The following is a 19189-nucleotide window of genomic DNA, read 5'->3' as shown; positions in this document are numbered from 1 at the left end:
AAAAAAAGACTTATCAAAATTGGTCAATTTTTGTGTAGCCATTTTAATATTGAAGATGGATGGAAAAAAGCAACATTTTCGGCATATTATGCTGTATTATTTCAAGAAAGGTAAAAACGCAACTGAAATACACAAAAAGATTTGTGCAGTGTATGGAGAAGGTGCTGTGACTGATCAAACGTGTCAAAAGTGGTTTGAGAAGTTTTGTGCTGGAGATTTCTCGCTGGACAATACTCCATGGTTGGGTAGACCAGTTGAAGTTGACAGCAATCAAATCGAAACAATAATTGAGAACAATCAACGTTATACCACGTGGGAGATAGCCAACATATTCAAAATATCCAAAGCAAGCACTGAAAATCATTTGCACCAGCTTGGTTATGTTCATTGCTTTGCTGTTTGGGTTCCACATAAGTTAAGCGAAAAAAACCTTTCTTGACCACAGTTCCACATGTGATTCTCTACTGAAACGTAATGAAAATGTTCAATTTTTAAAACAAATTGTGACAGGTGATGAAAAGTGGATACTGTACAACAATGTGGAATGGAAGAGACTGTAGGGCAAGCGAAATGAACCACCACAAACCGCACCAAAGGCCAGTCTTCATCCAAAGAAGGTGATGTTGTGTATATGGTGGGATTGGAAGGGAGTCCTCTATTATGAGCTCCTTCCAGAAAACCAAACGATTAATTCCAACAGGTACTATTCCCAATTAGACCAACTGAAAGCGGCACTCAATGAAAAGCGTCCAGAATTAGTCAACAGAAAACGCATAATCTTCCTTCCGGATAACGCAAGACAGCATGTTTCTTTGATGACCAGGCAAAAACCGTTAGAGCTTGGCTGGGAAGTTCGGATTCATCGGCCGTATTCACCAGACATTGCACCTTCAGATTTCCATTTATTTTGGTCTTTACAAAATTCTCTTAATGGAAAAAATTTCAATTCCTTGGAAGACTGTAAAAGGTACCTGGAATAGTTCTTTGTTCAAAAACATAAAAAGTTTTGGGAAGATGGAATCATGAAGTTGCCTGAAAAATGGCAGAAGGTAATGGAACAAAAGGGTGAATATGTTGTTCAATAAAGTTCTTGGTGAAAATGAAAAATGTGTCTTTTATTTTTACTTAAAAAACCGAAGGCACTTTTTGGCCCACCCAATATTTTCCCAATGATCTGAATTCTAATTTCAAATAAGCCTTATTTCAGCTTTACTGAAAAAAATACATTAAAATAACATTTATTTTAAGCAAGTAGAGGGGATTATTTAAAAAAACTTCTATAAAGTAACATTTCTTCCATCACATGCAGTCCCACTACCTGATTTGCCTATGTAAATATACAGATATTCTATATTAATTAAATTATACCCAGCTATTAAATGGTTATCTATCCAATCACATGTCACTATCTTAATTTTTGTCATGATTATGACATTCACAACTAATGCAGTAAAAACACCACTAAAGTAAACGAAAACAATTATTTCCCTTTGTCATTAGTTCATATGAATTACCAACAATGTTATAGAAACTCAGCTTTTATTATAAAGTCTCAGAATTGGACAACTTTTCCTGGACACAATTCAAGTAAACAGTATAACAGCTAAAGCTGTAGAATATAGGATAAGCCCTTTTAGTTGGTTAAATGTCTATCTGTGCGTAAGACTTGAAGAACATGCATAATTTACCTTGTGACACTGACTGATAGAAAAAAAATCATTTTTCTGATATTAGAACTAAGCAGTATAATTCTGCTACTGTTTACTGAGTGTGTCTATATGCTAGGCACTGAGTGAAGTGCTTTCTATATATTACCTCTTTTGATTTTCACAACAGCCCTATGAAGTAGGCCCTATTACTATCTCCATTGTACCAATGAATAAACTAAGGCTCAGAAAGGTTAAATAATTTACTGAAGGTCATTTGGCCAGGAAGTTAAAGAGGCATATTTAAAATAATGACTGATCTGACATCAAGCCCTCTATGATGAACTACAATGTAAATGTATCTCTCCTTGTCATGTTGGGGTGGGGAAAGGAAGAACTAAAATAAACAAACCTTTTCCTCACTTTCCACTTTAAAAATCCTTTTTATGGCAAACTGAATTCATCTTTGGCCAAAGCCAACCCATCAGAGTTGGAAAGTTAACCACTTTTCCATTATACAGCCCACAATCCACAAATGAATAAAAATCACATCTCCTACAAAATATTTTTCTGTGATTGTGGTACAACTAAAATTGTCTCTAATGATATAATACTGAACCATAAATTAAATGGATGTATTCTTCCCCAAACTCTAGCAAAGACCAAAACTCTGACCAAATAGTCGTAGTACAAAATGATACAAGGGCCTAGTTACAGTAAATAGATCGTCTTATACGCTGCTACATACAAAAAACTGTACTTGAATCTTTATAGCAGCTCTATTGGTTACAGAAAAATACTGAGGAGAACCCAAATGCCCTTCAGTGGGTGAATGGCTGAACAAACTTTGGTATATCAATGCAACAGACTTATTACTCAGCAATAAGAAGGAATGAACTACTGATACATGCAACAACCTGAATGGACCTCAAGGGCTTTATGTTCAGTAAAAAAGAATCAGTCTCAAAAGGTTACATACTGTATGATTCCATTTATATAACATTCTTAAAATGACAAAACTATAGAGATGGAGAACGGGGCGGGGGGGGCAGGGAGGTGGGTGCCACTACAAAGGGTAGCACGAGGGAGTTCTTTCATGATAATAGTTCATGATAATAATAATAACAGTTCTCGATCATGGTGTTGGTGGTGGTTATAAGCATCTATACATGGCATAAACTTGCATAGAACTACACACACACACACACACACACACACACACACACACACACACACACACACACACACACACACACACACACACACACACACACACACACACACACACCACACGAACGCCGGTTAAAAAATGTTGAAACTTGAATAAGGTCTATAGGCTAGTTAATAGCAATGTACCAATGCCAATTACCTGGTTTTGATATTGTACTATAGCTATAGGACTTACACAAGACTCTTTGTAATATTTTTGCAATTGCCTATAATTATTTCAATATAAAAAGTTTAAACAAAAAAATGGCCCTGGGTACGAGAGTCTGAATTGGAACCTGGTCTGCCTGAATCTAAAATTTGTGTCACTTCCCTATGTACCCTAATGCCTACAAAATCTATTTTATTAAAATATGCATTATTTCCTACAGAGAAGAATATAATATATAGGAGGTTCATCCTGGGTCACGTTTAAAGAACTCTAAGAAAGTTCAAAAAGTACTTTATTAGGAAAAAATTTTAAATATCAAATCATTTCATTGATGGTAACTAAGACCAGGTGTTCCAATGCCCAATATGGACATGGAAAGAGAGCTTTACAAGTGACAGAAAGTGATGACTGGGCTGCTTTGGCACCTTGACTGGGCACATTGCCTCTCATTCCCCTCTCACCAGAGGCAGCTCTGGAGTTTCCTGCCATGTTGCCTTGTTCACCTGAAAGGTTAACAGCTGTTCCTCTCCTGACACTCCAGGCAAACAAGCGGCACAGCAGAAAGCTGTAAAATAGAGTCATTACACTGTACATTTGGAATCTCTTTTCCATCTACCTGAGTACTTCCTAATGAGGTTGTCCTTGTGAGATGTAGAACATGGCCAAATTATAATTATCTCAGCCAGAGAAGTAAGCTAAAGATGCCAAATGCTTTTTGGAAGTTGCTGCCTGCCTTCATATAAATTCATCAAACCCTTGCACACTAAGTGACAGCTATGAAAAATTATACATACAGGCAAGGACAAAGAATCAAAATAGTGATGGGATGTTCTCCTGTTAGTGATGCTTTCCTGTTCAGCACCATTTTATTTTATTTCACTAAAAGTTACCCTCCAAATTATTTTTATTTATTGATCAGAAAAATATCAAATAAATCATTTTTTTAAAATCAGAGCCAAAATTGTGTTCCCTATGTCAAGTCCCCAGTGCTGAATGTGCTATGGGTGCTACAAATCCAATTGCATATAGTTCAGTTTAATAAATACATAGTATCAGATGTTTATTAAGAACATAAGGACAAGACATTGCTTAGGGAGATGACACAAAAAGTGAAAAAGACACCAGTTTGTAGCCTCAGTGAGGAGATAAACAGTTATACAGCTAACAAAACTCAGGAAAAACCATAATTACTGATATTATGAAGTATGCTAACATGGCAAATTCAATGTTATGTTAATAACAAGAAAGAGAAAACTCATGAGAATGGTCTTAAGGTATTTAAGAAGGAAATAAATGTCATCGATTATACTCCACAGGGCAGAACTGGGATCAAAGGCTGGAAATTACAAGAATATAGAGGAAGGCTGGTGATGTATATATAGATTTTAATTGTTTTAAATTAAAGTTCACATGTTTATAGACTTCAGGAACTTCCTAAATAAATCATTGATAGGGACTTCCCTGGTGGTCCAGTGGTTAAGACTCTGCACTTCCACTGCAGGGGGTGCAGGTTTGGTCCCTGGTTGCGGAACTAGGATCCTGCATGCCACGTGGTACAGCCAAAAATAAATAAATAAATAAATCATTGATGACTTACTAACTACGAGAGTATCCAATGAAACCTCTGTACTGGAGAGGAGTTGATGAGACTCTTTCCAAGGGCCTGTCTTCTCCAGAGGCCCCTCGTATCACAGAAAGCATCTTGTTACCCAGAGCCACAAATGACCAGCCCATAGAGACTAGATATAAGGGAGACTTGTAGGAACGAGGTGATCTGAGGATGGAATTGTATCCAAAAGGAGTGATTCACATTGGGTGGAGATTAAATGACTCCGACACATGCTCTCTCATGAAGAGTTTACATTTTAGAGAGGTCCCAGAGGAGGAAGGAAATACAAAGGCATTAGAAGAAGAGAAGGAGAAAAACTGAGCTTCAATTATGGAAAAGCAGATACAGCACATAGCAACCGACAGTCACTTCTGAGAGAGGAACAGGCTGAGCAGGCTTCCACACTTCCTGCTGGCCAACACTATGCTATATCCTGAACAGTGCTCCACTTCCCCATGAGACCTGTCCGTTCACCTACCAAGGGCTACTATCCTGTGTGAATTTACTCAATCACCAGAGGGAAACCTCTGGTGAACTTCATCTGAACGCTGAACTTCATCTGAATTCTGTACTCCTGGAAAGCAAAAACTGTCAAGAAATTACCCCTCACCCCTTTTGTGTTCCTGGAAACAGCTTACTGCAAAGAACCACTCTTCCCCATGTAGGTTAGATAAGACTCACGATGACCCCTTGTAACCTATGACAAGGCCAAGACACAGACACTCCAAATTCCCATTCTTTATCTCATAAATGATTAGCTGAACTATTTGTCCCCAGTGACCATTCTGGTCGATCAATGCCTGTTAACCGGACTTGACCTAAATTTATTCAGGCTTCTCTCCTTCCTCCAAGCCCCTGAACTTTGGGCCACCCTTGAGCAATGGAAGGTGAACAACCCCTCTTTAAAGACGCCTCCCAATAATCAGCTGGCCTCAAGGAAAAACATTCCCTGATCAACTGTTCAGTCATGCCACCCTCTCATCCCATTGCCCCACATCCAATTCTTTCCAGCCTGTTTACTTCTCCCTGTAAAAGAAAAGCCCTTTTCTGCTTGAACTTTGAGATGCTTATAGATCTCATGGTCAAAGTGGTTCTTCCTACTGCAATATTCCTCCTCTTCCTATTGAGATAACCCTCGACCCCTTATTATAATAATCTTTTTGAATAAAGCCTCTTCTTTTTACCTAAGTCTAGATTTGTTTTTGACACTTGCAACTTGCAAAGAGCCTAACTTTACAAAACACAAATTAAAATAATTAAATATCCTCTTATTATTGATATTTATTTTTACAGAATCACAACTATTATGTATTTCTTGATATACACCCACATAATAAAATATATAGAAGATACAGACCACCATAAAATAAACTAAAATCAAACATAAATTAACTCTGTTATTTTCCCAATGTTTGAAAACAAAAATTACTTAAGATCATTAATTACTAAAATAATTAAAATAAAGCATTAAAAACAAGCATGAAAAGTTGAAACCAACCGAGGTTTGGAAATTGCAGAAATAATTTCTTTATATTTTACTTTTGTCTTCTGTAGATTAATCATCTCTTTACAAAGTCAAAAGAAGAAAAAGCTTGATGAACTTGTTTTTATGTTGGCCAACTATTAACTCAGGCATTAAACTAACAATAATACAGCTGCTAAAGTTCTTTCTGAAGAACTTTCTGCCAACAATCTGTCACTTTTCCAGTGGTCCAGTACCCTAGTTTCAACTTAGCATGGATACCATGTAGAGTTAGCACGTTAACTGTATCACATACATAAAATAAACCTTCAGTGTTTTTAATGAATAAGGTAAATACATGATATTTCTATTCCTGAAGGGATTTTTTTTTCTAAAATACCTCTATTCCTATTTATGAAAAAGTATTTTTAAATAATAAATACTTATATTATAAGCAGATAGGGCAGGGGGTCCCCAGAGAAAGAGAACCAGGCATGGCTTTCTTGACGTAAGAGAGGCCATTTTTGGCCTAAGTCATTTTGTGATCTAAGCCTGGCCACACTGCTTGCCTTTGAACAGGTCTCAGTAATTAATGATTTTACGGGAAGTGAAAGAATGCAGGAACAAAGGAAAAGCAGTCAAGAAACAATAGTTCAGCGAGATAAAACAGAGTCCTAGTTCCTCCTCAAGGGATATATGTAATAATCTGTGTGAGTTCTGCAGGAACTAAGGCCCCCATCAAGGTGGAGGATGGAATGATGATGACAACCTTTTCTGACTTCAATCAACTAAAGCTTTGACTCTGTTGACCTTTGCCCCAATTCTATGCTGAATTCTCCTCTGCTCAAGCCCCTTCATGAATACGCATACACCACTCAAGTCCCTTCATGAGTACGCAAGTACCCTTAGCTTAAAACTTCCCCAATTTTGCTGTTCTGCGAGACACTGCTTTGGAAAAGATCCCTGGTGTTCTCCCTACTTGTTGCAAGTAATAAGTCCTTCCTTCTCCCAATCTTTGGCTTGGTTGTGTCTTTTGGCCTGACACCCACCAAGACTCGAACCCAGCTTTAGGGTAACAGTATAACAAATACATCACAAAAAATCAACTACTCACCAGCATTGACTATAGCATCTACCTCTAGCAATGTGATGTCACCTCTATAGAGAGAAACTTCTTCACTCAAACTTTTCTTCACCTGTGATGTTTCCTGAGTATTTTCTTCTGTAATAAAGAAGGAATATATATTAATAGTAATATTCTTATTTAATTTAATAAAGACAATTTGAATACAAGAGCCAATATGGGTCACACTCTGATACATGAGACAAGTGGAAATAAATGTATAAGTACCAGGGATGTGACTGACTTATTCTCTATTTATTGTGTATTCCCCAATACAAATGCAGTATCACATACATAATAGGCGTTCAATAAATTTAGGCATGTTATATGGGTCAACAAAAAGTTCAGTGTTTACTATTAATATTATAAAAATATCAATTTTAAGATATAATTATGTACCACTGGTTTCACAAGAAGATGAGAAAAAGATGTATAACTACCAAGACAAAATAAATTTTTACAATGAACGAGCTTATTTCTATTTTGTTCTAATTACCTAAAATGCATCCTTGAAAAGAATTTTTACTCAGAAAAAAAAAATTTAGGTTCAGCTCTTTGCTACTTCTAAGTAATAAGCTGTCCCTCGGAATGGTATGGATCAAGAACATTTGAAAGTGTGATACTGGTCCTTTATCAAATTCTATAAACCTTTCACTCTAAGAGGGTGCTGCTAGATTGAAAAGAGAAAAAGCTCTGTCCTGCACACAACAGCCAGAAAGCTGGTATATTTAAAACAAGCCAAAACATTATCTTCCAAAACCTGACATATTTTTTAATGTTTTTGAGGAGTACTATAATCTGAATTTTCATGTTTTTTACAGATAGTAATGTTAAAATATAGTCAACGAAGCTATATAAAATCAATGTTTTAAAATACATTAAATTGCTATACATAAAAAGCTTTTTAATATAACTTTAGGAAACATGATTTATAAATTCAAACATTTTAAACTCATGATCTATGCAAATCTTTCAAGGGGGAAGGTAATGCTATTGATTCACAAAGACACTGTCAAATGAGCTTGCAATAATGAGGTATGTAGGGGATTTGAGGTGATAGGTTACAAGACACTTAAATTGTCTTCGGGCCCCGATAACCAAAGAAAAAAATGGCCAAGACGAAGGAAATGATCTGTGGCCATAAAAGTGATCTTTCCTCTCTCTGCCTCCAAAGCATCCCCTTCTTTGCAATCACTTTTCTCCTTAAAGGATTCTAATCAATTATTCATTGGTGGTAGTAGCAGTAGTAGTAATAATAATAAGCAGGAGAATAATGTGGGAGAATTGTACATTAAAAGAGTAGAGAAAGACTTTAGAAGACCTCAAAATAGAAAACACTTACAGCCGACTTGACCACCTCAGGGACTCCTAGAGTGCTGTTTCCCTGAGTCAGGTAAAGACTAAGAGTTAGTCAGATAAAGACTAACTGTTCAATTCTTGGTTCTGCCAATTAACAACTGGGTGACCTTGGATAAGTTATATATTTTCGCCATGCCTCAGTTCATAAATTACTGGCTCCTTTACAGTTAACATGAGTTCATTACACTTAGAATAATGTTTGGTCCATAGTAAGCTCTCAACAAACATGCCCCTTTTTTACAAAGGTTTTACAGAGGTGACAAATATTATTTCAGCATCCATACTGAAATACCACAATAGTTTTTAAATATTTTCAACATTTATTATTATTATTATTCCCGATCAGTGAAAGAGATTGGATTTTGTTTGTGCTCTTACTAATCTGTCAATGCCTGGTCCAATGACAAAGACTTTGAGCAAGAAGACCTTGAGTTCCATGACCAATCAATTTCTATTCTTACTACTTTTACCAAATTAGAAAGTCCTGATTCCCAAATAAAGATTGTTGGATGATAATAAATATTTGGTGGCTTTGTCAGAAAATTCTGGATATTTGGACTATTGTAAACCTAGAAATTATAAAGACTTCTCACTGATGATGAGTTTTAAAACTCCATCAGGCATTAAATTGATAAACATATCACAAATGAAAGCAGAAAGATTGACTGTTTCAACTTGGGAGACAGAGTAAATCGATTCCTGACCTATCCTCTAGTTGCATTTAGTTCTAAAAAGTATTTCTTCATTTTCTTATGAAGCATTATGTATGTAATATTGCATTTATAGTCATGTAAGACTTTTAAACATATGTGGCAACAAATCATGTATTTTTTTCCAGAAGAAATTGTTAAAGAATTGTATTAGAAAGCATCAAAGTTTAAACTATTTATATCACAGTTCAGTTTTCTTAAAAGAAATCCTAATCTCTCAACTGCAAACTTTAAAAATGGGACATTTTGAGCCTAAAGGTTCAAACAATTCAACATATTAAATAAATGTAGTGCTATGACATGTCATTCAAGTAAGTTACTCAAAATGGTCTTATTAGAATTATTAGCATCATGAAGAAATATCTTTATCTCTCTTTCATTTTAAAAATTCACATGAGCATCTTTTTTCTTCAGAGCCAGATTTATACTTGCTGTCCAGTTCCTCACATGGTGTATCAAAAAGGCATAAATGTACTCAAAAACTACAATTTGATAGTACTAATAATTATCAGTATTTCCTCCAACAATAAACCAAAACCAAATGGCATATTTTTGACCACCAAGTGTTCTCTGTAAATATAACAATGTAAATTACCATTACAGGCCACACCTTTTACTTGAATAGCAATGTACCACCTTCCTTTTCACACAACTGTGTTCCATCAGCACTGATCTCAAAGTGTCTTTTCCCATATCCTGGGTTTTCAGTAATAAATAGGACAGAAAACTGTCAAGCATTGCTCCCTCACAGACATTCTATATGTACACAAAGCACTGATTCACATTTTGTACATCATTGGCTTTATCCAGCTGAAAGTTAAAATATCTGTCAGTGTGCACATGTGATAGTAATTGTTTTTCCAGATTGTATCCTATTGATATTGTTAAAAAAAAAAAAAAAAGTTTTTTTCCGGAACTACCACAATAAGGGAAAGAGATCTCAGTACAGAACTGGGCTCACTTACCAATACAGCAAGAACAAGTGGGGATTTATAACCAAGGAGCAGAGTGGGGATTAGTGGAAAGAAAATTACTAAAAGGAAACTTTGTGGGTGAGGGAAGATTTTAGTTAAACACACAATTCTTGCTGAAGGCAAGCCAGGGTGGTCAGATATCACCTAGGGTATGACGTGGGGGGGGGGGATGCAGAACTTTATTAGATACGGAGAGTGACCAGATAGCAAGGATGGGAAATTCTCTCTAAATTGATTTAGCAGGATTCTTGCTAAAATTGGACAATGCAGGTCTGGCAAGGATGGGGCCTAGTTGAAAAAAGGGTTTGGTGGAACCTGACTAAAGTTTAGTTAAGGAGAGAGTCTTTGTCAGTCCCTGCTCTTATTTGAGGAAAGAGAGACTTCTTTCCTTTGAATAATGTAAGTCCATTTCTCATTAGGCTGCCTTTGCCCTTTAAGGACCAGCTGAACCACTGGTTGAGACTTGGTAGTAAAGGATTTCTGCTAGGTGGTGCAAGCAGTCAGGCATTTAACGAGGGAAAGTCCCATAGAAAGAAAAAGAAAAACAAAGATCAATGGTTGGAGCACACTATAAAACTAGTTTCTGAGTCCAAAGGGCAGACAGTGGAGAAGATATCTAGATGTTGGGCTTGAAGCATCTTTTGCAGTTTCAGTGTCCTTGGTGATGGCATCAGGTGTTCCAGCAAACTTTCTGAATGGCCCACACAATAGCAAGCATGAAAGTTGTACATACATGATCTGTTGTGGTGATTTCTTTGAAGTTTATATCAGGTCATCCAGCTTCAGCTTGCAGGGCTTCAAGAAAGGGGCAGTTTTAGTTCTCAATGAGGCCAAATAAGGAGGAGGGGAGAAAAATTGGAAACATTTTGGAGAGTTGTAGCCAGATACTGGAGGAAACTAGGAAATTGACAATATGTGCAAGACAATGAGCAAGACTGGAATTTAATAACCCACAAGGGTGCACTACAGTTTTCCACTGAAACCTAAAATGTCTCTCTACAGTCACCCCCCCAACCCCATTTTTATTCTTGTTTACAAAATAAGTCTGGTCTCATTAGATTTGGTCTGATTATTTACATAAGTGCAGCAAGAACAGTCACTGACCACTTAGGCCTTTCAAGTTTGCTTTGCTGGAACTTTTCATAAAGAATCTCAAATTAGACTTTTCAAAGCCTCTAAAGGCTAGGAAGCAAATCCAAGAACTCACCACCAGATTTAGCCTGTAATACCTACACATTTGGGTAAATTCCTCTCTTCTCAAGGTTCCAAGAATATCCTAAGGTTCCTGGGCTTGATAGGAAGTGACCTTCTTTACTCATCTGTAAGGCTGGGAACTCTATAAACCAGGTACCAGACTGGTTTCTCCAAAAGGGCTCTGTAAGCATTGGCTCTATAATGCAAATCTTAGTTCCTTAAAACTATCTGATAACATGAGATTCTATATCTTTGAGATTATCATTCACAAATATGACATTCCAACCAAAGTCTATACAACTAATTTTTCCAATTATGTCTGTTACAAGGAAGACAGATTCTTACTGAACCTATACAAAGAATGTCATTGCCATGAAAATAAGAATAGTCAAAGATATACAATGGAGAAAAGACAGCCTCTTCAATAAATGGTGATGGGAAAACTGGACAGCTACATGTAAAAGAATGAAATTAGAATACTCCCTAACACCATACACAAAAATAAACTCAAAATGGATTAGAGACCTAAATATAAGACTGGACACTATAAGACTCTAAGAGGAAAACATAGGAAGAACACTCTTTGACATCAATCACAGCAAGATCTTTTTTGATCCACCTCCTAGAGTAATGGAAATAAAAACAAAAATAAACAAATGGGACCTAATGAAACTTCAAAGCTTTTGCACAGCAAAGGAAACCATAAACAAGACGAAAAGACAACCCTCAGAATGGGAGAAAATATTTGCAAACGAATCAACGGACAAAGGATTAATCTCCAAAATATATAAACAGCTCATTCAGCTCAATATTAAAGAAACAAACACCCCAATCCAAAAATGGGCAGAAGACCTAAACAGACATTTCTCCAAAGAAGACATACAGACGGCCACGAAGCACATGAAAAGATGCTCAACATCACTAATTATTAGAGAAATGCAAATCAAAACTACAATGAGGTATCACCTCACACCAGTTACAATGGGCATCATCAGAAAATCTACAAACAACAAATGCTGGAGAGGGTGTGGAGAAAAGGGAACCCTCTTGCACTGTTGGTGGGAATGTAAATTGATACAGCCACTATGGAGAACAATATGGAGGTTCCTTAAAAAACTAAAAATAGAATTACCATATGACCCAGCAATCCCACTACTGCGCATATACCCAGAGAAAACCATAATTCAAAAAGACACATGCACCCCAATGTTCATTGCAGCACTATTTACAATAGCCAGGTCATGGAAGCAACCTAAATGCCCATCAACAGACGAATGGATAAAGAAGAAGTGGTACATATATACAATGGAATATTACTCAGCCACGAAAAGGAACGAAATTGAGTCATTTGTTGAGACGTGGATGGATCTAGAGACTGTCATACAGAGTGAAGTAAGTCAGAAAGAGAAAAACAAATATCGTATATTAACGCATGTATGTGGAACCTAGAAAAATGGTACAGATGAGCCGGTTTGCAGGGCAGAAGTTGAGACACTGATGTAGAGAACAGACATATGGACACCAAGGGGGGAAAACTGCGGTGGGGTGGGGATGGTGGTGTGCTGAATTGGGCGATTGGGATAGACATGTATACACTGATGTGTATAAAATTGATGACTAATAAGAACCTGCAGTATAAAAAAACAAACAAAACAACTAATACTAAACTTTCATTGGGTTATTTGTATGGAAATATGTTAATATAAGTGTTTCAGACATTACATGAAATTTCTAAAAACCTTATATGTTCTGGTATAATGTTATAAGTCATAATGCTAGTTATTACTTTAAAATGTATATCTCAGAAATAACTGATTTTCTTGTCAACTGCATTATTATGAACTTTCATCAAATCTTTAACCGTGGTCATTTTTAAGTCTTTTGTCATTTACAGACAGTTCTGGGTGTACTCTGATGCTTTTGCAAATATGTTCCTATAAAAGGGTTTCATCTTCAAGAAATTCATGGAAAAGACTCTGACAAGTACAGGTTTCTGGTAACTGACTGTACTGCTGAACTGAATGAATAAGCATTTTCAGAACTCTAATGAAAAACTGACGAACTCATAAAAGTGCTAACAAAAGATCAAGATGAAAAAGAAATTAATTACATGGGACTGAGTGAACTGACGAGGATGAGTATAATTTTTGTGACTTTCTGTTTGAATTTAAAAAAAAAAAAATCCCACAAGGACTCAGAGGCAAAGAATATACAAATCAATTTTCACTGCAAAGTAAAGGAGCTGTTAGTGTAGGATTACTGGACTGAATGTCAATATTATGACATAGTATGAGTGTGTTTCATGTGTGGTAATTGCAATCATTGTTGCTTTTATTGTGGTCATCCATGTACAATGCTTGGTGTCAGTCTATTTATCTCTTGTAAAAATAAAATACTGTGTGTGTGTGAAAAAAAAAAAGGGGGGGTCGAAGAAGATGGCGGAAGAGTAAGACGCGGAGATCACCTTCCTTCCCACAGATACATTAGAAATACATCTACACGTGGAACTGCTCCTACAGAACACCCACTGAACGCTGGCAGAAAACGTCAGACCTCCCAAAAGGCAAGAAACTCCCCACGTACTTGGATAGGGCAAAAGAAAAAAGAAATAACAGAGACAAAAGAATAGGGACAGGACCTGCACCAGTGGGAGGGAGCCGTGAAGGAGGAAAGGTTTCCACGCACTAGGAAGCCCCTTCACGAGCGGAGACTGCGGGTGGCAGAGGGGTAAGCTTCGGAGCCACGGAGGAGAGCACAGCCACAGGGGTGCGGAGGGCAAAGCGGAGAGACTCCCGCACAGAGGCTCGGCGCCGACCAGCACTCACCAGCCCGAGAGGCCTGTCTGCTCACCCGCCGGGGCGGGCGGGGGCTGGGAGCTGAGGCTCGGGCTTCGGTCGGATCGCAGGGAGAGGACTGGGGCTGGCAGCGTGAACACAGCCTGAAGGGGTTAGCGCACCACAGCTAGCCGAGAGGGAGTCTGGGAAAAAGTCTGCAGCTGCCAAAGAGGCAAGAGACCTTTTCTTGCCTCTTTGTTTCGCGGCGCGCAAGGAGAGGGGATTCAGAGCGCCGCCTAAACAAACTCCAGAGACGGGCGTGAGCCGCGGCGATCAGCGCGGACCCCAGAGACGGGCATGAGACACTAAGGCTGCTGCTGCCGCCACCAAAAAGCCTGTGTGCGAACACAGGTCACTCTCCACACCGCCCCTCCCGGGAGCCGGTGCAGCCTGCCACTGCCAGGGTCCCGTGATCTGGGGACAACTTCGCAGGGAGAACGCACGGTGCGCCTCGGGCTGGTGCAACGTCACGCCAGCCTCTGTCGCCGCAGGCTCGCCCCGCATCCGTATCCCTCCCTCCCCGCGGCCTGAGTGAGCCAGAGCCCCCGAAGGAGCTGCTCCTTTAACCCCGTTCTGTCTGGGGCGGGGAACAGACGCCCTCAGGCGACCTACACACAGAGGTGGGTCCAAATCCAAAGCTGAACCCCAGGAGCTGTGCGAACAAAGAAGAGAAAGGGAAATCTCTCCCAGCAGCCTCAGAAGCAGCGGATTAAAACTCCACAAACAACTTGATGTGCCTGCATCTGTTGAATACCTGAATAGACAACGAATCATCCCAAATTCAGGAGGTGGACTTTGGGAGCAGGATATATTAATTTTTCCCCTTTTCCTTTTTTTGTGAGTGTATATGTATATGCTCCTGGGTGAGATTTTGTCTGTATAGCTTCGCTTTATAATAGCTTTATTTTACTTCACTATATTTTATCCTCTTTCTTTCTTTCTATTTTTTCTCCCTTTTACTCTGAGCCGTGTGGATGAAAGGCTCTTGGTGCTCCAGCCAGGCATCAGGGCTGTGCCTCTGAGGTGGGAGAGCCAACTTCAGGACACTGGTCCACAAGAGACCTCCCAGCTCGACGTAATACCAAACGGCAAAAATCTCTCAGAGATCTCCATCTGAACATCAAGACCCAGCTTCACTCAACGACCAGCAAGCTACAGTGCTGGACACCCTATGCCAAACAACTAGCAAGACAGGAACACAGCCCCATCCATTAGCAGAGAGGCTGCCTAAAATCATAATAAGGCCACAGACACCCCAAAATACACCACCAGACGTGGACGTGCCCACCAGAAAGACAAGATCCAGCCTCATCCACCAGAACACAGGCACTAGTACCCTCCACCAGGAAGCCTACACAATCCACTGAACCAATCTTAGCCACTGGGGACAGATACCAAAAACAATGGGAACTACGAACCTGCAGCCAGTGAAAAGGAGACCCCAAACACAGTAAGATAAGCAAAATGAGACGACAGAAAAACACACAGCAGATGAAGGAGCAGGGTCAAAACACACCAGACCTAACAAATGAAGAGGAAATAGGTAGTCTACCTGAAAAAGAATTCAGAATAATGATAGTAAGGATGATCCAAAATCTTGGAAATAGAATAGACAAAATGCAAGAAACATTTAACAAGGATGTAGAGGAACTAAAGAGGAACCAAGCAATGATGAAAAACACAATAAATGAAATTAAAAATACTCTAGATGGGATCAATAGCAGAATAACTGAGGCAGAAGAACGGATAAGTGACCTGGAAGATAAAATGGTGGAAATAACTACTGCAGAGCAGGATAAAGAAAAAATAATGAAAAGAACTGAGGACAGTCTCAGAGACCTCTGGGACAACATTAAACACACTGACATTCGAATTATAGGGGTCCCAGAATAAGAAGAGAAAAAGAAAGGGACTGAGAAAATATTTGAAGAGATTATAGTTGAAAACTTCCCTAATATGGGAAAGGAAATAGTTAATCAAGTCCTGGAAGCACAGAGAGTCCCATACAGGATAAATCCAAGGAGAAACACGCCAAGACACATATTAATCAAACTGTCAAAAATTAAACATAAAGAAAACATATTAAAAGCAGCAAGGGAAAAACAACAAATAACACACAAGGGAATCCCCATAAGGTTAACAGCTGCTCTTTCAGCAGAAACTCTGCAAGCCAGAAGGGAGTGGCAGGATATACCTAAAGTGATGAAGGAGAAAAACCTACAACCAAGATTACTCTACCCAGCAAGGATCTCATTCAGATGTGATGGAGAAATTAAAACCTTTACAGACAAGCAAAAGCTAAGAGAATTCAGCACCACCAAACCAGCTTTACAACAAATGCTAAAGGAACTTCTCTAGGCAAGAAACACAAGAGAAGGAAAACACCTACAATAACAAACCCAAAACATTTAAGAAAATGGGAATAGGAACATTCATATCGATAATTACCTTAAATGTAAATGGATTAAATGCTACCACCAAAAAACATAGACTGGCTGAATGGATACAAAAACAAGACCCATATATATGCTGTCTACAAGAGACCCACTTCAGACCTAGAGACACATACAGACTGAAAGTGAGGGGATGGAAAAAGATATTCCATGCAAATGGAAATCAAAAGAAAGCTGCAGTAGCAATTCTCATATCAAACAAAATAGACTTTAAAATAAAGAACATTACAAGAGACAAAGAAGGACACTATATAATGATCAAGGGATCGATCCAAGAGGAAGGTATAACAATTGTAAATATTTAGGCACCCAACATAGGAGCACCACAATACATAAGGCAAATACTAACACCATAAAAGGGGAAATCGACAGCAACACAATCATAGTAGGGGACTTTAACACCCTGCTTTCACCAATGGACAGATCATCCAAAATGAAAATAAATAAGGAAACACAAGCTTTAAATGATACATTAAACAAGATGGACTTAATTGATATTTATAGGACATTCCACCCAAAAACAACAGAATACACATTTTTCTCAAGTGCTCATGGAACATTCTCCAGGATAGATCATATCTTGGGTCACAAATCAAGCCTTGGTAAATTTAAGAAAATTGAAATCGTATCAAGTATCTTTTCAGACCACAACGCTATGAGACTAGATATCAATTACAGGAAAAGATCTGTAAAAAATACAAACACATGGAGGCTACACAATACAGTACTTAATAACGAAGTGATCACTGAAGAAATCAAAGGGGAAATCAAAAAATACCTAGAAACAAAAGACAATGGAGACACGACGACCCAAAACCTATGGGACGCAGCAAAAGCAGTGCTAAGAGGGAAGATTATAGCAATACAAGCCTACCTCAAGAAACAGGAAACATTTCGAATAAACAACCTAACCTTGCACCTGAAGCAATTAGAGAAAGAAGAACAAAAAAACCCCAAAGTTAGCAGAAGGAAAGAAATCATAAAGATCAGATCAGAAATAAATGAAAAAGAAATGAAGGAAACAATAGCAAAAATCAATGAAACTAAAAGCTGGTTCTTTGAGAAGATAAACAAAATTGATAAACCATTAGCCAGACTCATCAAGAGAAAAAGGGAGAAGACTCAAATCAATAGAATTAGAAATGAAAAAGGAGAAGTAACCACTGACACTGCAGAAATACAAAGGATCATGAGAGATTACTACAAGCAACTCTATGCCAATAAAATGGACAACCTGGAAGAAATGGACAGATTCTTAGAAATGCACAAACTGCCGAAACTGAACCAGGAAGAAATAGAAAATATGAACAGAACAATCACAAGCACCGAAATTGAAACTGTGATTAAAAATCTTCCAACAAACAAAAGCCCAGGACCAGATGGCTTCACAGGCTAATTCTATCAAACATTTAGAGAAGAGCTAACACCTATCCTTCTCAAACTCTTCCAAAATATTGCAGAGGGAGGAACACTCCCAAACTCATTCTACGAGGCCACCATCACCCTGATACCAAAACCAGACAAAGATGTCACAAAGAAAGAAAACTACAGGCCACTATCACTGATGAACATAGATGCAAAAATCCTCAACAAAATACTAGCAAACAGAATCCAACAGCACATTAAAAGGATCATACACCATGATCAAGTGGGGTTTATCCCAGGAATGCAAGCATTCTTCAATATACGCAAATCAATCAACGTGATACACCATATTAACAAATTGAAGGAGAAAAACCATATGATCATCTCAATAGATGCAGAGAAAGCTTTCGACAAAATTCAACACCCATTTATGATAAAAGCCCTGCAGAAAGTAGGCATAGAGGGAACTTTCCTCAGCATAATAAAGGCCATATATGACAAACCCACAGCCAACATTGTCCTCAATGGTGAAAAACTGAAACCATTTCCACTAAGATCAGGAAAAAGACAAGGTTGCCCACTCTCACCACTATTATTCAACACAGTTTTGGAATTGTTAGCCACAGCAATCAGAGAAGAAAAAGAAATAAAAGGAATCCAAATTGGAAAAGAAGAAGTAAAGCTGTCACTGTTTGCAGATGACATGATACTATACATAGAGAATCCTAAAGATGCTACCAGAAAACTCCTAGAGCTAATCAATGAATTTGGTAAAGTAGCAGGATACAAAATTAATGCACAGAAATCTCTTGCATTCCTATACACTAATGATGAAAAATCTGAAAGTGAAATTAAGAAAGCACTCCCGTTTTCCATTGCAACAAAAAGAATAAAATATCTAGGAATAAACCTACCTAAGGAGACAAAAGACCTGTATGCAGAAAATTATAACACACTGATGAAAGAAACTAAAGATGATACAAATAGATGGAGAGATATACCATGTTCTTGGATTGGAAGAATCAACACTGTGAAAATGACTCTACTACCCAAAGCAATCTACAGATTCAATGCAATCCCTA

The 19189-nt window shown here is 38.1% G+C and overlaps 1 protein-coding gene across 2 annotated transcripts in view; it reads right to left on the bottom strand.

The window, feature by feature from the left end:
* Positions 1-19189, bottom strand: part of MACROD2 (mono-ADP ribosylhydrolase 2) — a 1969440-nt gene that overhangs the window by 1878989 nt on the left and 71262 nt on the right. For both annotated transcript variants that reach the window (XM_068566158.1, XM_068566159.1), the window contains exon 3: positions 7210-7317. In XM_068566158.1, coding sequence (XP_068422259.1) covers positions 7210-7317 — 108 coding nt within the window. The remainder of the gene's footprint in view (positions 1-7209; positions 7318-19189) is intronic.

This window comes from Eschrichtius robustus, chromosome 16 (assembly GCF_028021215.1).
Source record: "Eschrichtius robustus isolate mEscRob2 chromosome 16, mEscRob2.pri, whole genome shotgun sequence".
Taxonomy (NCBI): Eukaryota; Metazoa; Chordata; class Mammalia; order Artiodactyla; family Eschrichtiidae; genus Eschrichtius; species Eschrichtius robustus.
Note: the sequence above shows the minus strand (reverse complement) of the source record. Positions and strands in the feature narration are given on the sequence as shown.